The sequence below is a fragment of the Theobroma cacao genome, chromosome 6, assembly GCF_000208745.1.
Source record: "Theobroma cacao cultivar B97-61/B2 chromosome 6, Criollo_cocoa_genome_V2, whole genome shotgun sequence".
Lineage (NCBI taxonomy): Eukaryota > Viridiplantae > Streptophyta > Magnoliopsida > Malvales > Malvaceae > Theobroma > Theobroma cacao.
In genome coordinates, this window is record NC_030855.1 from 6435647 (window position 1) to 6458865 (window position 23219).

Below are 23219 nucleotides of genomic sequence, written 5' to 3' on the forward strand. Positions count from 1 at the left end.
ACTTATATAAAAAGTGAAATAAGGGTAATAAAAAAAAACTATTGTACATGATATAAAAAAACTAGAAAAAGTAAGAGAAAAGGGGAAAAATGGGAGTCACTGAAGCCGTTGTTGTTGGTGCGATTAGGAACCCAACTGCACCTACAACAATGCAGCAAGTATGTCCTAATCACATGATTTGAGTATTTGCTGAATGACAAATCCACGATTAGGGATGTCAATGGGAATTTTATAATTAGATATCTTGTATTAACGGACCCGATTAAGAAAGACTATGATACATTATAATAAATTCAATTGGTAAAATTACTCCTTGTCATAAGTTTGGTTAGGATTCGAGTAATGGTTTTAGAGTATTCAATACCTGAGTCTAATTATAAATAATTATTTTTAATATTAAATTTTAGTTATACATATATATTTTATTTATAAATTTTTTATAATTAATGTAACACTTACTAAAATTTATCAAATATTATTATAAAAATTATTTTAAACTTTAATATATTTTTATGGACTAAATTTAATTTATTAACTTAATTTTTTATTAAAAATATATATAAAAATTAATTTTAAATTATTTTAATGTGATATTACTGTGTGATGCCTAAGATATTGGTATGCAGATTTGATTCACAGTTCAAAATTTTAATTAGGTATTAATAAAATTTAGATATCCTATGAAATAATCGAGTTTTAGTTAATGTACTTAAAATATAATAAGTACGACATTCTTAAGTGAGACCCTAGATAAGGTAAAAAGTAAACTATAGTCCACCGTCATAGGCAACATATCATATCATAGTTAATATAAGGTAAATAAATCCTACAATACCATTTTACAAGAGACAACATCATATTATAATAATTGGAAAAAAAATGTATTAAAAATTAAAATGAAACATACACACATTAACTATTTATCTATTGTATACATAGATGAAATATGTGAAAATTAAAATCTTTAATGAAAACTTATTAGCCTGCATATGTAGGCTTTGTTCACATAAAATAATGATAAAGAAATTCTTGAAAAATGTCAAAAATAAGAAATCTTAAAATTAGGGCCTTCTCATTTTCTAAAACAGAAAGTTAGAGTATTTGGTTTTTCTTTTAATTTACTTGCATGCAATGTAAGTGATCACAAATGTTAATGTCTTAAAAAAATATTTATAAATGTAGATTAATATATTTTATAAATGTAAAAAATTGAATAATATTCCATTTCTATACTTTTATTTTTAATAAAAATACTTTATAATAATAATTTAGAAATATGATGAATAAAATTTTTTTAATTAAATAATTTTCAACATTCGTATTTTATATATAGATAAAAAATATAAATAAGAAAACTAATAAAGTCGAAGAAGATATAGAGAAAGGAGGTCCTCATTGCCAAGGTGCCAAAAACAGCTGACATGTAAGAAAACTATTGGCAGCGCTGACATCGCAAAAGAACGCAAGTCTATTACGACAGACTGAGACAACGGATTTATAAACAAGTATTATGATAGTCGAGAGATCTAAAATACCAATAAAAAGTTTTTCTTTACAGACAAAATAAAAAAAAAAAAGAACAAAATTAGAAACAAAATAACTCAAATTACTCTCCCCGTGAAAATCCATCCGTTTCTCTCTCTCTAAAAGTCTGCAAAATTTCGCAGAGACGAAGAGAGAGAGAGAGAGAGAGTGTAAAAGCTTTTCTTTTTCCCGTTAATGGCGGTTACTCAGTTTCGCTGCGGCCATTGAAAACGGTATGTGTAATTTTCGTTCTAACTGTTTTTTTTTTAGATCTAATTGATTTTAATGAGGATCAAATCATGCAACACTCTGAATCTAGGGTTTTGGCTTTAGATCTTATGTTCTTATTTTTTGTTATCGGATGTTCATTCGTTTTCCGTCGTTTTGTGATGAAATGTCGGGTATCAGAATTGTTTGGAGACCTGAGAAAATTGAAAATCTGGGGGTTAGTTTAATCGGCTTATCTTTTTGCTTTTATTGATTGCCGTTTTTGCTATCATATTTTAAATTGTAATAGTCATTGTAATGCACTGAGGTGCGAAAATGGGAAGAAAACTGAAAAAGTAGGAGAGAAAAGTATCATGATTCATGAATGCTGAACTGAAATTATTGTATCCTGAGTTGAATTAGTATTGTTATTGTTGTTATTGTTCTTTAGTCTTGTGGTATGCTAAAATGAAACAAATATTGTTCTATTCTTGCAAACGGTTGGGTTGAAAAAATGCAAATTCTAATTTACTTTTGGCCAACCATTAGCTTCAAATGGCCTTTCTGCAACGTCTTACACTTTTATTGGAGATCTTTAGTTAATGCAATCAAGGACAGTGAGACAGTGGTTAGTTGGAGATCAAATAACGTTTTGGTGATTCTAATCTTGTAGGAAGATGTTACAATATTTTAGGATGAGGCTTTGCTTGTAGGAATGAAGGAATGGGGTAAGGGCTAAAAAATTTTTAATCTAATGGATCGGTTTTATTACCACCTTCCAACTTTGTAGCTTAACCACTGGATTGATACTTTTTTTTTTCTTTCCATCCTTCCAACCAAGAATATCTTGATTCATATTTTAGGTGATTTGTTGATGTAATAATTTGATTTTTTTTGAAATATTTTCTAATTAAATATTAATTTCAGTAGAACAGGTGAGTCTTTTCTTTCTTCTTTCCAGGTCTTTTAGACTATGTAATTATTTTCTTTCCTTATTTCTGGGTTTGGAAATTTATTTTTATTTATAGATAGTCATAAGTAGGGTCTTTTGCTGCTTAATATTGAGTATGAGCAAAGAGAGCATAACAACAATGTTTGATTTTCTTCTGAGCAGTGTAGAGTACTTGCAATGTCACATTGTGTAGGTCTAGGGACCCATTCCTTTATATTTCTTTCCAAAACAAGGAACTGTATTGAGCTACACCCCCTGCATGTCCAAAAAGAAAAAAAGAAGAAAGAAAGAGAAGAAGTAGAAGGTATACCCTCCCTCCCCCACGTGCATGAGGCACCTAATGTTTTTGCTCGTGTTTTACATCTTGACTTTTCTAGGAATAAAAATATAAAATTAATAAGGATTTTTTCTTGTTAATCTTTGTATTTATTTGCTATCACCATATGCAAGGACTTGACTGTTAAGTAGTTGGCAATGTTGTGAATTGAGACCTTTTTTTTTTTTAATCTATTTGCCTAAAAGTGGATTATTCACTAGGGAGATGTTGAATTTACTTCATCAAAATGTTGGAGTTTGTCTTTGGTGTTGAGTTTACCTATCTCCAAATGTTGGTATTTGTGTTTGCTTTCTTTTTTTATTAAAATTTCACCGATAAATGTTTTCTTTGACCTTTATGCAGGAAAATCAATTAACGTGGAAAAATCCTTGGACTGGAGTTTGTTTTACTGGATCTAGAATTCTGAAGGAAAAGCAAGATTAAAAGTTATTGAATGTAGAATAGAGCAGTTGTTATTGAAAAACTTGATTATTCTGTAACATCTCAGGTGAAATTATAGATTTTCATTGGACAAATTAAATCACTCAAAATTCAGCGACCAAGTTCAGGGGGTGATTTGCCCCAAACTGGGGAGTACAACTCTTTTCCTGTTGCTCGGAGGGTGAATTCTGCCGGCACCATGATGATGGGAGATGATGTTGAGAATGGTAATTTGGGGCTTTATCAAGATAGGCCAAGGACTTTTCCTAACATGCGTAGTAAACCTTATACTCCCTTGGTAAGGACCTTATGTTTTTCTCAGTTTGTAGTTTGTTATATGTGGAGGAGTATGCATTTCGAGTTTTTGGCTATGATGTTTTTATTTTCTTTTCATTTCCCCTTTTTGTTGTAGTAATTCATTTTGATCCTGCATTTGTTGTGACCTATACTTGGTTTAACTATTTTAGGAAGATAGGGAATTAGCTTAGCATGAATTTATGATGTCAAGTGTCTTATTAGCCAATGTTAGTCATCATTTTGCTCATTGCCAACATGCAGTGGCATTGGAATTATTGAATATTGCCATGTATGAAGTGTGTTTTCGTTATATATTGTCAGTGAGCTGAGAGATTTGATTATAAAACTATACACCTATCAGCACTTGTTTGAAGGCTTCCTTGGTGAAAACGCTCATTCTAGTATTTCTTTTTAAGCTCAATTGGTATTTCAAATACATGTTATGATCTCCGTAAAATTACATCCTGGTTCTTATGGTCATATTGCTTGCTTTCAATTGCAACTAAGATCCTTGATCATTATTTTGTGCTTATCTGTGCATCAACCTTTTGCTATTTCTGGTGTTATGGCATTTGATATAAGGTGTCATTACCAAGTTGTGGTGTTCTGGAATTTGACATGATAGGAAAACATCCATGCTTACAGTTTTTTGGGCTTAGCATCTGAAAATGGAAAAGAAGTTTAGCATGAGCTTCACAGAGACTGCTGAATTGATGTGAATGGCAGTTTGGCTAGCATTGGCAGAGTTAAACAGACAAGTTACTAAAAATGTGTAGCTGAATATTTTCTTCAGAAAAATAACCAATGATGCAGGCCCAATAGCTGGGATTTTATGGAGAATCATGTTTTATCTTTTCATTGCTATTTTTTTGGCTGTCTATGCATAATTTTAGTTTCTCTCTCTCTCCCCTGGCTTTTGGGATGCACTTTTTCCCCTCATTGTGCTTACTTTAATTGACTATTTCTCTATGCAGATTTTTCGAGTTCTCATGGGAATAAATGTTCGTGTTCTTGTTATACTTCTCCTTTTGGGCTTTGGATTTGTCTTTTACGTTGGAGCAAGTACTTCTCCAATCATTGTTTTTGTCTTCTCAGTTTGCATCGTCAGCTTCCTTTTGTCAATATATCTTACAAAGTGGGTGCTTTCAAAGGATGAAGGGCCTCCAGAGATGTCTCAGGTAAATTTCTCTAGAAAAAAAACTTTCTGTCATAATATTAAACTCTCTTTCATGCTCCTGGAATAATTCTAATAAATGCTTCTCTAGTGAAATTTGCTAATTTTTTTTATTAATTTACACCTTTTTATCCCTGTCTTCAACTTGTGGGTATTTAAATTTATATTTTTATGGAGACATATATTTTAATATTGACTCTCTCTTTTCAAATTACTCTTCAAATTTTCAACCAAATATGATGACAGTGAGCATATGATATCATTGAATGTACTGCATCATTAACATACTTAGTTTGGTTTCAGAAAGAAAGAAATGGACAACATGCTTGTGTATTTGGACATCGTGATATTTGCCAATGTACAAAATGTTTGGTTTGTTGATATCAAATAAAGCACGGCTTTGTTTTCCTGGCTGGAGTAGCTTTTAAGATGGATCTAAGTTTGAATAAAGTTAGAGGACTGATGTGCTGGATGGAGCAAGTATCATATGTTAAGATTTTAGTTAATTTATTTATGATATTTATGTGGCTTACATTTACTGGCCCGGTAATTATGAATATGATGTGTTATGCTTGGTATGTGGTTTAAATCTAGCTAGCATTTGAAGTGCACTATTTTTGCAGAACATAGCTGTTTGGGAGTTAAATAACTGAATGTGAAGAGGGAAGATGGTTATGCAAAACCAAAGCTTTCTGCTCAAATCAGTTATAAAAATATTATATTGGAGATTTTAGTAACAAGTGCTTAATTTAACTGCATGCTTTGTTATTTGTTATATTATTTTTTGATATTTATACCATCATAAATGAATTAATTTTCAATGTTTCTCCAAATTTGAATGAATTTTATGCCTAAGAATGTATTTGCAACTGTTTAATTAGAAATTTTTTTGTCAATGCCTGTTAAATTTGTTACAGGTTTTATTTAAATCGATAATATGTAATGAATGCTAGAGTTTGATATAAGGCTTGATCAGAAACATTAAACTATAGCCTGCATAACCTGAATTATACAAATAATTTTTTACAATGTTGTTGTACTTAGCATCCATAGAATGAGAATATCTTGGCTTTATTCACTGTCTGAATTTGGAATAGAAGGACATTTCAAAAGCTAAGAATACCATGTTTTCACACTGCTTTGTCAGATATTACATATTTTGTTCAAAGGAGAGTAGGCTCCCCTTATTGTTTATCATCTTCTTGTTAACCCTTAAAATGCAACTAAGAACTGGAACTATTATTTGTTAGCAACCTCCTCATAAACTTGTACTGAGCTTATCATTTTTGCTTCCTAGATATCAGATGCTATACGTGATGGAGCGGAAGGATTCTTCAGGACTCAGTATGGTACTATCTCCAAGATGGCATTGTTGCTAGCGCTAGTGATTCTTAGCATTTATTTGTTTCGTAGTACAACTCCTCAACAAGAATCTTCAGGCCTAGGAAGGTGATATATATGAGCATTACATAAAGCCACATTCCACTTCTTTACCCTAGTGATAAATTTGTTTATTCTTTTACTTGCTTCTACAGGGCAACATCTGCATATATCACTGTTGCTGCATTTCTTCTGGGTGCTCTATGTTCAGGTGTTGCTGGTTATGTTGGGATGTGGGTATCAGTTCGTGCAAATGTCCGAGTCTCCAGTGCGGCAAGACGGTCTGCAAGAGAGGCATTGCAGGTTGTATCCTCTTAAATTTCATCTTATTCTGAATGCTTTTAGATTGAATATTAAGTTGCGAACATAACATGCAGATAGCTGTCCGTGCTGGTGGTTTTTCTGCCTTGGTGGTGGTTGGTATGGCTGTGATTGGTATAGCCATCCTTTATGCAACATTTTATGTGTGGTTGGGGGTGGATTCACCTGGTTCAATGAAGGTTACAGATTGTATGTAACTTATTTCCTCATTCCTTTAATTTATTTGTTACAATGCATTTTGTGCCGATGGATCTTCCTAGTACATGGTTCTTCCTTTGTCCTACATACATTGGTATATTGCAAACATTTTGAGATTTCTTGAATGTTTGTCTTCTTGAGGTGGAATGTTGATAGAGTGCATAAGCATGATTCTGTTGGCTCTGTTTTTTCCATATTGATGAAAGTAGATAGTGGTTAGTTCTCTGGGGCATCTAAGAGAAGTCATTGTCTTATAATTCATAAAGAGTTGGGTTTAGACAGCTAAGAGTTGTTCTAGTTGTATTAGTTGATGACTTTGTGTATGGACTTCTTTCTAGTAGTTGTTTACTTCCTTCCATTTTCCTAATGAATGAAGAGAATAGTAAAGATGAACATTGTATGATTTACTAACAAATCTATGATGAATGGTGGCAGGACATTCCTTAGACTTAGAATAAGTTTTTATTTTTTTTTTCTATAAGTAGTTAATGCTTTTGATGATATAACAGTACTAATTCATTGCTGTGATGCAGAAGAGTACTGTATTCTTGCCAAAGTTAATGACTTGAATAACTTTTTTGTGGTTGATTTTGGGATTGAGCGTCTGTGGAACCTAGTGATTCAATGTTTCTCTTGATTTAATTATACTAAATATGTATATTTTGGAAAAATCCATCTCAGATGTTTGTTTTGAATTCTATTTATCTTATGTATGATATTATTGTGTGTTGGTAACATAGTATTATTGATTCTTGACATATTGTTCCAAACATTTATTTTGATCTTTGCTTTCTGCTTCTGGATTGCTGTATTTGTTTCTTAAGATGGTTTATATTGGCTAAGGTTGTCTGAAATGGTGAACTACTATTTTGATTTAGACAATTCTAGTGCCATCTTGGCTTGCAATGCTGAAGTAATCTGTGTGTTTGTGTGCATCTGTGTATGTACTTCGGGTTGTATACATGCATGGCTGAGATTTGAACATTGGCTGTTTGCCTCTATGTTCACTGCTAGCTAGTATTATCATGTGTTTCCGAATCATTGGTACTTGTGATGCCTTGGTTGATTTCGTTTATTTTCTTTCAGTGCCTCTTCTTCTCGTGGGATATGGTTTTGGAGCTTCATTTGTTGCCCTGTTTGCTCAGTTGGGTGGTGGAATATATACAAAAGCAGCTGATGTCGGGGCAGATCTTGTTGGAAAAGTAGAACAAGGGATACCTGAAGATGATCCTAGAAACCCAGCTGTAATTGCAGATTTGGTACTTCAATTTTCAATTTCATTGAGTTTTTTCTTTGAGCCAATGCTTTAGAAATAGCTAATCATTTGGAGTCCAAAGTTAGATTTTTTTTCCTCCCTCATATTATTTGATTGGTTTAGTTTTGAGTTGAAAAAATGAGTATGTAAAGCTTGTGCATATTTCATGTAAATTTCCTGTTTTATATGATAAAAAGTTTTCTTCAGTTATGCACTGGATTGAAGGTTTATGGTTGTTGTAGTAGTTGACTTTAGTGGTGTGCATTGAATGGAATATTTTGAAGCTGTATTTTGAAAGGAATTGTGATTTTGCTAAAGATTTAATTATAATAGCACAATTGTTTGCAAGTTAGAGAGGAGTACATTTATACTGGACCTTGCTTGTGAGTATTAAAGCCTTTCTAAGATACAAAATAAACATGTATTTGACAGAAAGTGGAAAGTTTTTTATTTTAATTTTGTTTTGAAGTTTATAATGCTTGACCATAGAGAACTTGAATCCCCTAGTTTTAAAGAAAGTGAAGTAATTCATATGAAAATTGTGTTAAGAAAATTATTGGTAAATTGGAGTTCAATGAAGAAGGTGGGTTGAAAATATGTACTGCAAAAGAATATTGGTAGTAATGTGGTTAAATTTACTACAATAATGCTTCTGCTTTATCTTTACTTTTAGTATTTTAGTTTCTTACACTTTATCTTGGCAATCATATTTGGTACTTGAGTACTTTCTTCTTGCATTGAAGGTTGGAGATAATGTTGGTGATTGTGCTGCTCGAGGTGCAGATCTTTTCGAAAGCATTGCAGCGGAGATAATTAGTGCCATGATACTTGGTGGAACAATGGCTAAGCGCTGTAAAATTGAAGGCAAGTGCAAGTTCCCACTGATTATTGATGTCATTGTATTATTTTTATACTGCTCATGTTGTGAAATTTCCTATTTTTTAACTATGACAACTGCAAATGGTAGAATTTGGCTGTTTAAACCTAACCAAGATGAATGTTTAGACCTCATCAGACCGGTACAAGGAAATTGGAATCTGCCCTTCGGTGAGATAAAGAGAGATTTTGTTGCATCCTATCTTTTTGTTTTGTTAGCGTGGTGATGTGAGGTTAGGGCTGTAAAGGTGCATAGCCAGTGTTATTTGGCGGTTACTTAATGGATAAGAGAAATAAATTAAAATATGCCTCTAACTAGAAGCAATCAGGCATCTCCTGTCTTTGTTGCTAACAGTTTCTTGACAGCTGCAGTTTTCAAACCAACCTTATCACAAAGCAGGTCTGCAGAAGTATGCATTGCTATGGTGCTAGTTATATAAGGGTTTCATTCCTGCAGCAATCTAAACTATAGACAGCATGGCAAACATTTCTTATTCAGTTAGAAGTTTGGTTCTTTGTTTCAGTTTATATTTGCTTTGGCTTTGGCTGTGGCATATTCTTTATGTTGAATTGGTTCTCAATTTTTTCAGTATGGCCTCATCTTTGATATTTATGCAGACCCATCTGGCTTTATCCTGTTTCCCCTTGTTGTGCACTCATTTGACCTGGTGGTGTCATCAATTGGAATACTTTCAATTCGGGGTACACGTGACTCCAGTGTGAAAACTCCTATAGAGGATCCAATGACAATTCTTCAGAAAGGATACTCTGTTACAATAGTTTTGGCTGTTCTGACGTTTGCTGGGGTAATATATCATCTATAACTGCAACATAACACTGTAATTTTTCTGTTTTCGCTGTTCTTTTATCTCTGATCAAGTATTGAAATCTAGCAATTTTTTCTCCTTTTGATTTGGTTGAAAACTCATTATGACTTGTTCTTTTTGAAATTATTGCAGTCTACACGGTGGCTGCTTTATACTGATCAAGCACCTTCTGCGTGGTTGAACTTTGCATTGTGTGGGTTGGTTGGTATCATCACAGCGTATGTTTTTGTCTGGATAACCAAATATTACACTGACTACAAGCATGAGCCTGTGCGCACGTTAGCTCTTTCTAGCTCAACAGGACATGGTACTAACATTATTGCTGGAGTCAGTTTGGGCCTGGAATCAACAGCTCTTCCTGTTCTTGTGATAAGTATATCTATTATTTCTGCTTTTTGGCTGGGTCACACCTCGGGACTGGTGGATGAAACAGGAAGTCCGACTGGTGGGTTGTTTGGCACAGCTGTAGCAACAATGGGAATGCTCAGCACTGCTGCCTATATTCTGACCATGGATATGTTTGGCCCAATAGCTGATAATGCTGGTGGCATCGTAGAGATGAGTCAGCAGGTACTATGTAGTTGATTCTCTAAATTTCCTTGTTATCAATCTGTATAATGCACTTTATTTTTTACTTCTTTTTGGATTATTTAAGTTAGGTATTGTTGTCTTGTACAGCCAGAGAGTGTGCGAGAGATCACTGATGTTCTTGATGCTGTTGGGAACACCACAAAGGCTACCACCAAAGGTTTTGCCATTGGATCTGCAGCACTTGCTTCTTTTCTTCTGTTTAGTGCATATATGGATGAGGTTGCATCTTTTGCTCATGAATCTTTTAAACAGGTGTGTGTTACTGTACTTATGCTTTAGTGAGGGCTCTGTTTGGTTACCACTTCTGCCACTTGTGTTTAACTTCTGAAAGCAAAAAGGGAGAAGCAATGTTTGAATAAATTATTAAAAGATATTTTGTAAAATTAAACATTAAAAATTTGACTTTCATGGATGACAAAATGCATACTTTTTCTTATAGGTGCGATAGTTATGTTTGAATTGGTATTTCTGAGAAAGGCAAAAGAATGTGAAAAACTTGTAGCAAAAGTGGCGACCAATGTAGCCTAAGGTTAGTTATTCTGCAAACGCTTTCATTCTTTTTCTGACATTCATAATTTTAATCAACTTTCAGGTTGATATTGCCATTCCTGAGGTTTTCATTGGTGGATTGTTGGGCTCCATGCTCATATTCTTATTTAGTGCATGGGCCTGTGCTGCAGTTGGCCGAACTGCTCAGGAGGTTGTTAAGGAAGTAAGAAGACAATTTATTGAGAGGCCTGGTATCATGGTGGGTTTAAGTTTCTGACTGCCTTTAATGGTGTGCTTTAACCTTCAAATATGGTATTTGAAGTAAGAACAGTGGAGAGAAATTGTAAAATATTTCTTGTCTAGATAAAGTAATCATGAGAGAAGTGAAAGGAAGAGAGAAAATATGCACTCGATCTCTTTCTTCCATAATCCACTTTTGAAATTTTTGTCCTTGTCAAGTCTTTTCTAAAGGAAAAAGATATTGAGTGAGATACAATTTTCTATTATCATTTTTCTTATCATTAAGCTCCAACACAAACATAAGAGTAATTGAATTTTGCCTTAAGTCATTTTGCTTCTCTTCTATCATTTCTATCTTTTTGTCTTATATAAATCTAGATAAACTGTTGGTTGTGCTATTTTCATTTTTCCTGACATGCTGGCCACAGGACTACAAGGAGAAACCAGATTATGGTCGCTGTGTTGCTATTGTGGCATCTGCATCTTTGAGGGAGATGATAAAACCTGGTGCTTTGGCTATAGTATCACCAATTGTAGTTGGTGGGTCAATTGCTCTGTGCTAATTATCAATTACATTTTCAATTATTGGTTGGTTTGTTATTTCTCTTATTAGTCCATCTTCCATTTCCCTGTGGTTTTCTTAGTAGGTTTTCCTTTTCCTTTCCTAGTGTTTCTTCTTTGTTCTGTTTGTTTCATTATTTAGATTTAGCAGTCTGGTCAGTATGCAGTAGTGATAGGGGTAGCAGCAGTGCATTAAAATCCTATTTCCTTGAATTGTTTGTGGTAGTATTGCTTGTTTGATCTAATGGAAGCTGAATTTTTATCTTAAAACCATCAAGCATTGACATATTTCTTTGTACTACTCTGTAATCCAATTGAGCAAGCATTCTTGCTGGAATCAAACTTTCTATTAGCCACTGTTGTTTCTAGAACCATGTCAGGAATGTAGGAGATTATCATACCAAAAAAAAAAATCAAGGATATTAGATGATTTCTTGAGCCCTAATTGTCTGATCTTGCTTTTTGGTTGACTTGATTTTGTTTTTAGGTTACCTATGCATTCATTATGGTGCTCCTTTAATACTTTTTTAAAAACAATATTGCTCTCTCAACTTGTGTAATTTCTATGTAACCATTTGCAGGTTTTCTATTCCGTGTTTTGGGACACTATACTGGACATCCTCTACTTGGAGCAAAAGTTGTAGCTGCTCTGCTGATGTTTGCAACAGTTTCTGGTATTTTAATGGCTCTCTTTCTTAACACAGCTGGTGGTGCGTGGGATAATGCGAAGAAGTTTATTGAGACAGGAGCTCTTGGTGGCAAAGGTAGTGATTCTCATAAAGCAGCAGTTACTGGAGATACGTAAGTTATTTTTTCCTTTTCCTTTTCTTTCTTATATCCTTTTACCTTTTCATACTCGTGGGGGTTGCTAGGAGAGAGAAGCAGTAATTCTAGTAGCCTAGTTTTGATCGATAAGTCTAGACTGTTGCCCCTGGGCCTTGGCCGAAGCGGTCAAGATGGGGCAAATCTTAGGTTTGATGTCCACCTAAGCAAGAAAAAAATAATGAAAAAGACACTAGTATGAATATTAGGCAAAGCTGTGGTGTGTAGATCCCAGGAGCCTTGATATAAGTTTTCTCATTCAGCACCAACTTTGGGATATTTGTGTTAAGGGGGCTTTAATCCTTTGTTTGCAGATTTCTATCCTTGTCTCGACGGAAAGAAAGCTTCTTGACCTACTTTTTTGATGTATTCTTAAAACCATGAACCAATTAATAGAAAAAAAGAAAAGCATATATCAGAATTGAAATGTGATATATTTGAACTTGGATTGCAGAGTGGGAGACCCATTCAAAGACACAGCTGGACCTTCGCTTCATGTGCTCATAAAAATGCTTGCTACGATAACGCTTGTTATGGCGCCAGTGTTTCTGTGAAGAGTTGTGTTTATATCTAATCGCCTGTGTTCACTAGCATACAGCACCTGTTGCCCTTTTGAGTTCTTAGATATTTTTGCACATATACAGATAGGTATTTTGATGTATATCATGAGTGCCTGATGGATAGCCTCACTAAATCTTTTTCTTTTATTAATCTAATAAAATAAGAGATGTTAATACACTGCAGGTTTAGAATTGTTAGTCAGTGTACTTGCACCTACCATATTGAGGTTTTAATGCGATGGAAGACTCAGCCTGTGCTTCTTTTTTATTTGTTTGTATTGGTATTTGTATTATAATGTTTTATGGCACATGTTTATACGTAATAAATGAATGAGTGAAGAATGTTGGATGGATTATACATAAATGGTAAGAGCAGAATCCATTTTAATTAAGGTTTGAGGGAAAACATTAAACCCACTTTAAAGGATTGGATGAGGTTCAGAATTGTTCTGATCACAAGGTGTGCCTCCAATCTCTGCACTTTCCCCTAAGTTGGCCAAGGCAACTTCCTTCGAGGATTAAAGATTTTGTGAGGGATGGAACTAGCAACCTCATGGACACAAGGTTGGCTCCCAGAAAAGCTAACTTGAACGAGGCCCAGAGTGTATGTCCGGGACATAGCTCTAACTTAAATACATGGCTCTCATACCAAGATCATAGTCCACCATTTCATCAAAAATAATATTAAGATATAAGATAATTATCTTTTTTGTAATATACTAATATTGTATGTTAAAAATAATAGGAACCATTGCCAGTTTGCCAAGAGAAATTGTATAATTGGAACCACCTCCCCTTTCCTTTCTTTTTCTTTTTATTTATTTTCTTGAAGAGAAAAGTTAATTTTAGAGCTTTTGGGGGAGTTGGAACAAAGCCTTGGCATATTGAGCCAAGAGAGGATTTTTGGGCTTTAAAGTGAAACAACAGCAAGCCTAAACCCCAAAAGCAACCCAATTTGTCCCCTCCTCTAGCTTTCTTTCTGTTTCTAGCTCACCTTATCTTCCAAAAGCACCCAAAACCCCAGAATTTCTAGGGTTTTTCTCCAGTTCTTCCCAGGCAGGCTGCTTTTCTCTTCTGTATTCTCGTTGAAAGACATCACAAGAATGGAACAACCAGCAACACCAACTGTTGTTCCTGGAAAGGACAAAGAAAACAACAACAAAGCACAGAAAAAAATCCCAACACCCCAAGAGCTGATATCCCATTACCAAACCCAAGGCCTCGATTCCCAACAAGCTTCCATCAAGGTCATAGAAGATCTTCAGAATGTGGTGATGAGGGTCGTCTCTTCCAACTCCAAATCCAAGAAAGATAATAAGTTCTTGATTGACACTTCGAGAAAGATTGACAGTGTCAACAGCAGGCTTGCAGTTGTTGATATGAAGCTTGACTCGAAGCCTGGATACCTGGAGACTCTTGCCATTGGGATTGCTTCTGGGGCTGCTTTAAATGGCATCGGCAGTGTTTTGCCTCATGTTTTTGAGGGTTTTGCTCAGATTTGGTCCTCTGTTAGGACTGCTACTAAGCCATCTTCTCCTTAAATCTATAGTGTCAATTTCCCGGTTAGCCTTTTTTAAAAAAAAAAAAAAAATTGTTTTGGCTAATGTTGGTTTGCGAACTTGGGGACTTCAATGTTACTGAACAAATGTTAATTTCTTTTGTGGTATTTTCATATCCTCGTTTGTAGAAATGAAATGCAAGTATTTGAAACATCAAAGAAGCAATTACTTGTAAATTGCTGAATTTTGGGTATACAGTATACTAGTCATGGCAATTAAGACCAAGTATGACACCACCCAAATTATCCTGTTTTAATGGTTATTTTAGGGTCTTTGGTTTTGTTTTCTTTTTTCTTTTTGGATTATGTCGGCTGTTTCTGGGATTGCACCAAAGTTGAATTTATCTGATTCTCGTAGTGTTTGGGAACTTGAATGTGAAGAAAGGAATTGGAGTTCAAAGCTAATGTCAAATACAAGAATCCTCGAAAGGCTATGTGTTCCTTCTTTATTGTTTTCATCAAGACTTTTTCCCTTTTTTAGCTGCGTAGGGAGGAAGAGATGGGATTGTTGGTGAAGAAAATGGTTTATGGAGGAAAGAATTCGATTCCTTGGTGAGTGGAATGGCTGATAGAAGATCGGATTAGATTGCTTTTGGGTAATTCGGGAATGCTGTAAGCTTTTAGGTTGGAGGCTTATCTATATTGACAAGGAATGTTATAAGTGGATGTATGGTGAGGTCTGCCAATATAGAGATGTTTTAGTCTATAAGCGGATTCTTTGGAATTTCAACATGTACTCTTCAAACCTTGAATCCGAAGGCAACAATGCTTCTTAAGGATAGACAAATTGGCAGTACTAATCATTAAAACAATCTTGAATCCAAAAAGTTGAACCAATTTCGATTCAAGTGAAGTTTTAATTTACCATTTTAGTCTATATTTACTACTCATGCCTTGATACTGGAAAATGCAAATCATATCACTCAAAATGTGAAGTGACATTTCAACCTTAAGTTCTGAGAAAAAAATCAGTCTTAAAATTATTAAAAACCAGCCAAAATAAGACTAGGTAGCAAAAAAAGAAATCTTGTATTCAAAATTATGTAATTTATGAAGAGACTAACGAGGTATGTATATATATAAAAGGGAGTCTAAATGATTTGGGAGAGAATCAAATCAGTACTGTCCTGATTGTAATCTAATCATCGTAATCTAACAGAATTATACTAATTTAATTTATAATTTGTATAATTGTTATAATTATGTTAACACCCTTTCTCAAATTCAAGGTGATACGTTAGATGTCAACTTGAGTTTGGAAACCCTTGAAATCGACTAGGAAGATACTCTTGGTAAAGATTCTCAACAATTTTATTTGAAAATGATACATAAGTTAGATGAAGAGTCTCTTGAGTCACATGATGACATAAAAAATGACAATCTCAATATACTAGGTGCACTCATGAAACACATCATTGTGTGCAATTTGGATAGAGCTATGATTATTACAGTGAATGACAATGGCATAAGATTGGGTGATGCTTAGATACATAAGTACCAAACACTGCCTTTTAAGAGCAGAATGGATGGGTGGTAGACTTGGTTAAAGTTTAATTCATTTTTCATTAGGGCAAAGGTTCAAGTCACCCTATCAACACAAATTTAAATTTTAAATATTTAGAATTTTATCAATAAATTAATGTTTAAAAATTACTCAATATAAAACATAATGGTATATTACTACATTTATTATATATATTAACGATACAAATATTATGTAATATAATTTGAAATATAATAAAAAATTGTATAATTGCTAATCAATATAATTTTATGAAAAATATGATAATAACTATACTCATATAACTAAAATTACTATAAGCTTACATATAAAACATATTAATATATATTTATGTAGTATATCTCATATACATACATATATANTAAGTTAAAGAATATAACTTGTAATTTAATATTAATACAATAAGTTTTTTCCTTTTAATAATGCAGGTTTATATCTATACTCTAATATAGCTATCATTCTAATTTGTATACATAGATATAATAAATTAATATATTTTAAATATATTAAATTAATAAGTTCAGTATATATTTATCTTCTTAATTTATATATATTAACTAATTAATCCTAAAACATACATAGAGTATTAGTATTTTTTTAAAATTTCTTATTAGATCTTATCATCTGTTTTTTTAAAATTTAAATATTTATTATTTTCTTTTTATCAATTTTTTAATGTTACAGAATCAATTAATTTAAAATTATTAATTTATAATTTATGATTCAGTAAAGTTTAAAACAAGTAAAAAAATTAGCAAAATAAAACATAATTAAACTTTTAAATATTATAAACTTTACATATGAATATATTTGAGTTTAATAGTATCAATTTTTTAATAAAGATTAATAAAAATTATAAAAATTTAGAAATATTTTAAAGAAAATAAAAAATTATTATTACCAACGGAATTTTCCAACGAAATATTCCGTTGGAAAAATTTCGTTGGGAATAACTTGTTCCAACGGAATTTCCATTGGAAACTTCAACCGGGTTTTCAATTTTTTTAATCCTAGAACTTTTTGACGGATTTCCAACGAAAAATTTTCCGTTGGAAATTCCATCGAACATGGTGCTTTCTTTTTCTTTTTGCTCCCCAAAAATTTTTCCAATGGAAATTCCGTAAAAAATGCTTCTCTTCTTTTTTTTTCCTTGTCAAAAATTTTTCCAACGGAAATTTCGTTAGAAATTTGTTGGAAAAATTTCTGTCTATTGTTTTTTTTATCGTCAAACATATTTCTAACGGAATTTTTCCGTTGGAAATCTGTTGGAAAAAATTGATCAAAAATTTTTTAAATTTCCGTTGGAATTCTGTTGGAAATTTACAACAAAAATTTTTCCGTCGAAAAAAAGGAAATTTTTTGTAATGTGTTGTCCAATACTTGATGAAGCTAAAGCAACGCTAAAGTAGTATCTTCATGATATTTACACTTAATACTAGAACAGGCAATTAAAATTTGTTTCTTGCTTCTTCAAGATATGAGAGAATCACCTAAAAGGAAATAATAACTAGTGGATAAGCAACGATCTGTAGTTGCTGGGAGCTCGAACTACCTATTTGGATGAATATTTTTTTCCTTTTCTAACCGAAAAGCTTACTTTACGAATCCTTCTTCATGTTCCAAACATGAATACAACAGTTGCACAACGATCTTTTTATTTTTGTCATTATGGACTGGTTACCAAAGTCGTCCATATTTAATTTCACATTCCAAAACCCTTTGGCCTTGTTGAGGATAGGGCCTTGTTGATGGTGCCTTAAAAATGCAAAGAATGAGAGAGGGCGTTTTTGTTTTTTTGACTTACTGAAAAACTGATGTTCTTTGTAGTTAGTAAAATTTTATTATGTCTATTTATTATATAGACAATATCTAAATTTTTTGGGGATAAAGAGATACAATATCTTTATATCTTAACTTGTTATCTTTAAAATGATTATAATTTTGATTATGACAAAATGATCCTAATTTGTTTGAATATTATTTGAATGATTCTTGACGTGTTCTTGAAATGATTTAGCTCTCATACATTTGTTCTTACATAATTACAAGATTGATTTTTGAAGTTATTAAACGATGTATATATAAGCTTGTATGACTTAGTTGTATGAGTTTGTAATCCCTCTAACATTTATCTTTGAGATGTTGAAGTTGCAATATAGGTTCACAAGTGATGGAGATTATCTCAAAACTCTCAAAGGTCATCAATCTAAACAACACTAGGGTTGCCTGAAGTCAAGAAGTTTGTTCTCAACTCAACACTTGATCACAAGAAAGAAGCAAAGACAAAATAGTTGAAGTTAAGTGCCAAAATGTTAAGGAATCTTTAAAAAACAAAGCTCCAATAGGTCCTAGAGCAAGGCAAGTCGATCTTATGTCAAAACGGGCAAGAATAGACAAGGAAACTTGAAAAATACACAACCATAGTCAACCAAATAAATTCTGTGGTCAACCCTATGGCAAGATTGATGAAAAATCGTGAAGAAATGAAGTCGTAATGGACCTTGACAAAGTTATAGTGGACCCTCTAAGTGTTGATGTAAAAAATACAAGCTTTATGGAAGTGGATCAACTAGAGAACTTCTATTATCGACTATAGATGATCATTAGACACAAAATTCAAAAGGAAAATGGCTAGATTCTTGCTTTAATCACCTTAAATGCCCCTAAGACTTTTCAACTATGAAAAAGACCATTTGGAAGCATTCCAAGAAGAATAATGGAAAAGGGCTAAACTCTTGAAAATCATGGTCTTGAAATGAAAACCAAGCAAAACCAAGCTTATTTGAGCTAAACCTTCTTTGTGTTTACACTTCAGTCTTTAGCAACATATCAACATGTCACTTGGCCATTAGCAATTTTTTCTTCTTTTGTCTTGAATATTTGCTCAACACGCTTTTGAAACTTCTTTGGTGAAGACTAAGACGGGCTCATTGGCAATTTTTTCTTGTTTGTCTTTTATATTTGCTCAACACACTTTTGAAACTTCTTTGGTGAGGACTAGGACCGTTACCTGTATGAGAAAGGCAGCAACTAGGAAGCTGCAGGGAAAAAGTCATGACCCCTCAACTACTCCATAACATAAAAGACACTACTTTCAAAACTTACATATTAAGGGATGAAGCTGAACTTTCTTACATATTCAGTCTCTAATCTGCTTTTGGATAGAACAAGAGCCGTATCAAAATTTTTCGGTAACCTTCTATGGGTTCCAAAATGACTTTCCTGTATCTGATATTTATGGTACTATCTCATTGATCATCGTTTTTCTTGTTGAAATTTGTTCAATCATAGCTAAGTTGTTCCCTTTTAAGCAGTTGGTTTCTCTTTTCACTCATCAGATTGTGGTTACCATATGAATTTTCTTACTACAGAAGGAATTGATTAGTAGTTACAGCCATGGGTTCTAGGAATGCATCAGAATTGAATCTAATCAGCGATGATGATGTCATGATTGACATATTACAAAGGCTACCGTTGAAGACTTTGATGAGATGCAAGTGTGTCTGCAAATGGTGGAATAACCTCATCTCAGACCCTACTTTCAAGTCCAGTTATTCACGAAGAAACCCCCAGTACTATGTCTCAGGATTCTTCCTGCAGAAATTCTTGTTTCTTGAGCTGCACTCAAAATTGTTATTCTTTCCATGTGAAGGACATATTGATGCTGCTCCGGAGCCATCTCTCTCTTTCATTGAGGACGATAAAGGTGTTCGTATACAGCATTCCTGCAATGGGCTTCTCCTATGCAGCAGCTTCCGTTGCCTAGAAAAAGATCGCCAATTCTACATCTGTAAACCTACTACAAAGCAGTATCTTCGCCTGCCTTATCCGGTATGCAGAATTGTATTCGGCAGTAACATTGCATATGATCCTAGCAAGTCACCTCATTACAAGATTGTCTGCATTTGTGATTCCTATTTGTCAGAAAATCATCGCCAGATAAAGATATTCAGTCCATTCACAGGCTCATGGAAAGTCTCAGGGAATCCATTCTCTGTTTTAGATGAAGTAATGTTGTTTAACAGAGGAATCTTCTTCAATGGTATGTTACATTGGGTCGGCAGGGGAAATCTGGCGCTTCGATTCGACGTGGAAAGAGAAGTTATGCTGACAATGCCGATGCCTCCTATTCAAGAGGGATGGACAGAACGGAGGGTGAGGTATTTTGGTGAATCAGGAGGCCTTTTATTTCTAATTGAGACCTATGGTCCTCTTACTGCTGGAATTGATGTGAAGGAGATGAAATCCGACTATTCTGGTTGGTTTGTCAAGTACCATCTCAATCTTGATACGGTAGCATTCCATAGTCCAGGAATAAGAATAAATTACACGTTAGCTATATTACATATTGCTCACCAGCGTGTAGGGGATGAAGATGAGTCATTCATGGTGATACATGTTCCAGGTGACTTTGTCAGTTTTAAACTTAAAGATAACACTTTGATGGAGCTCCGGACAAGCAATCAAGTGAACAAGGCTCTGGGGTTGTGGTATTCATGGGAAGGAGTGTATCCTTATTCGAACACTTACTGTTATCTGTGAGCCTCTAATTTTGTTTCTAGTTCACGTTCCATTTTCAAATAAGAACTCTCCTTTTTACATTTCCATAGTACAAGGATTCATATCTGCGTTTGCTGGTGGCTTTCCTTAAGACATGCTTCGATATTTTGACGCAGTTAAAACAAACTTAGCATAACAAAAAACATTTAGTTCCAAATTAATGACCAATAAGTAATTAAATAATAATGGGTAACTATTGGAGGGCTACGCTACGCAGTGGGTTTATAGAATTTTATAAAGACTTTTATATGGAAGCGGTACTTTTGCGAAATGTATTGGGTTTATAAAATTTTACAAGTAGTTGATGTTGAAATTTGTGAATGAATGGTAAAAATCATGAATCAATAGTAAAAATTGTGAATGCTATGTCCAAACGTGTCGTATAGAAAGCAGCATAACTAAAGAGGAGTCAATCAAAATGAGCAATGGAAGAGAAAACAAAAATCCTGCAATGCGTTTGCCATTTTTTATGAAAAGCTGGAAAAAATCCTCCATTTGAAAAAGAATACCAAAAACATATGCTAGATACTCTTTTTTCTTTGTAAGTTGAAACTTAAAAAATAAGTGACTGAGAGTGTCAAAAGTATATCACGCAATTCGTGTTTTCATGTCTTAATCTGTTTGTGTCAATATAGGGTATTAACGATTATATGAATAAACAAAAACACGACACAAATAATTATTCGTGTCAACATCTAAAACATGTAAATGGATATGTTTAATAATCGTGTAACACAACACAATATGACATGACTAACATGTTTATTAAATATATCAATTTTTTGTACAACATGACACGATTAATAAACACGATTAAACATAATTTTTTCCTAATACGATTAGCACATTTAACATTGTTAACACTATTAAATTAAAATATTTACAATTAAATATAATTTTATTATTCAAATTTAAAATTAATAATTATAACAAAATAATAATAACATTGAATATAATAAAATTTAACATAAATAACATACATAAAATTCATTATCATGCTAATAAAATCCATCATTAACATTTAAACTTAAAATACTAATAACATCTAAAATCACTCATAATTTTCAACTATAATTAAATACATATTATTATCCACATTATCAACCATGAACAATTCCAAACATACAAACAAAAATCAAAAACTCGCTCGCCAATGTCACGTCATTCTGAGGTCACAAAACTTAATAATAAATTGAAGACAATATATTAATAAAATTGGATCAAAATAAAAAAGTTAAATAAAATTTAAAATTTAGTTTAAAGCATTACCTTTCATTGACAATTAATTGACATCAATAGTATTAAAGCATTCGACTGATGCCATTTCTTCCTTACTAATTTCTAAATTCATGACATTTGCAGTAAGATTGTTCACTTTTGTTTCTACATATGCTACAATATAAAAAAAGGTTTATTAAAAACATATAAAGAAATCAAACTTACTCTAATCATGTATTTAAACACAAGAAACATAACAAAAAAAAATAATAGAATGTATTACCAATTTCCCCAAATAGCCAATCCTTACAACAGAAAATTGCCTCTACAACATCTGATTTAAGTAAGCTTCGATATTGATCAAGAACTTTACCACCAACACTAAAAGTAAATTTGGAAGCAGATGTTGATACAGGAATGACCAAGATATCTTGAGCCATGGTAGAAAGCTCAAGATAACAAAACTGATTTGTTTTTCACAATTGTAAAATATCTAATTCTATTATCGTTTCAATCCTTTATTCATCCAAATATTGCTCTAGTTGAGATTTGTTCTTGGCGGCCTCAAACTCACATTGAAAATTGTCCAACTCCTAATTAATAAAAATAAAACAATTAAAAAATATTAAAATAAAAAAATTCCAATAACAAATAATACTTCAAAAATAAAAAAATTACTTTCAATAACTCTTTTTTTCCATTTTGCACCTTTCTCCCATCAAAAGGTGTGTGATTTAAAGAGGATGATGGAGTATCAAAAACCTTGATAGTATATTCATTATAAAGAACAAATAAATGATCTTTAACTTTTTTAAATTCAGCTAAATTACTCCTATAAAGCTTTATGTAACTCCAATCCACAAATTGAATCTTGAACCGAGGATCAAATATCACAACTATAGCTAAAATCACACAAAATTCAGACCAATACTTATCAAACTTAACAAACATTTGAGTAGCCATATTTTTCATATACACATCATCCCCACTTATATGTTCTTACAGGGTCATGTGTGCCATGAATATCGAAGGAAAGTGCAAGTCATCTGTGGGATCCTTTGTTATAGAAAACAAACAAGTAACCTCATAAAAACACTCAAGAACTTGCTAAGTTTCTCAACTCTATCCCACTCATCTCTAGATGGACAATTCTTAAAATTTGAATCACCAATTTCCAAATGAGAAAAAGCCATGCGAAAATAAAGTGCATTTTCAAGCATGAGAAATATGGAGTTTCACCTAGTTGGAACATCTTGTTTTAAGCTTCTTCTTACATTCATACTCACTAGGTTCACACATTATAAACTTTTGTTTTCTCACTTGAAAACCT

At 32.9% G+C, this 23219-nt stretch overlaps 3 protein-coding genes across 3 annotated transcripts; all 3 read left to right on the plus strand.

Annotated features, from left to right (window-relative positions):
- Positions 1526-13387, plus strand: LOC18595567 (pyrophosphate-energized membrane proton pump 2). Its single transcript, XM_007023577.2, has 16 exons — positions 1526-1757; positions 3363-3398; positions 3508-3738; positions 4712-4915; positions 6209-6360; positions 6447-6594; positions 6669-6801; positions 7897-8069; positions 8809-8929; positions 9560-9747; positions 9901-10338; positions 10447-10611; positions 10952-11107; positions 11517-11628; positions 12231-12450; positions 12926-13387. Exons 3-16 carry the CDS (start codon positions 3640-3642, stop codon positions 13023-13025), a joined length of 2409 nt encoding a protein of 802 aa, XP_007023639.1. The 5' UTR covers positions 1526-1757; positions 3363-3398; positions 3508-3639; the 3' UTR covers positions 13026-13387.
- LOC18595568 lies at positions 13894-15018 on the plus strand. The gene has a single exon (XM_007023579.2). The coding sequence runs from the start codon at positions 14135-14137 to the stop codon at positions 14570-14572; it is 438 nt and encodes a 145-aa protein (XP_007023641.2). The 5' UTR covers positions 13894-14134; the 3' UTR covers positions 14573-15018.
- Positions 19241-20716, plus strand: LOC18595569 (F-box protein At5g07610). The gene has a single exon (XM_018123110.1). It carries the CDS (start codon positions 19508-19510, stop codon positions 20651-20653), a length of 1146 nt encoding a protein of 381 aa, XP_017978599.1. The 5' UTR covers positions 19241-19507; the 3' UTR covers positions 20654-20716.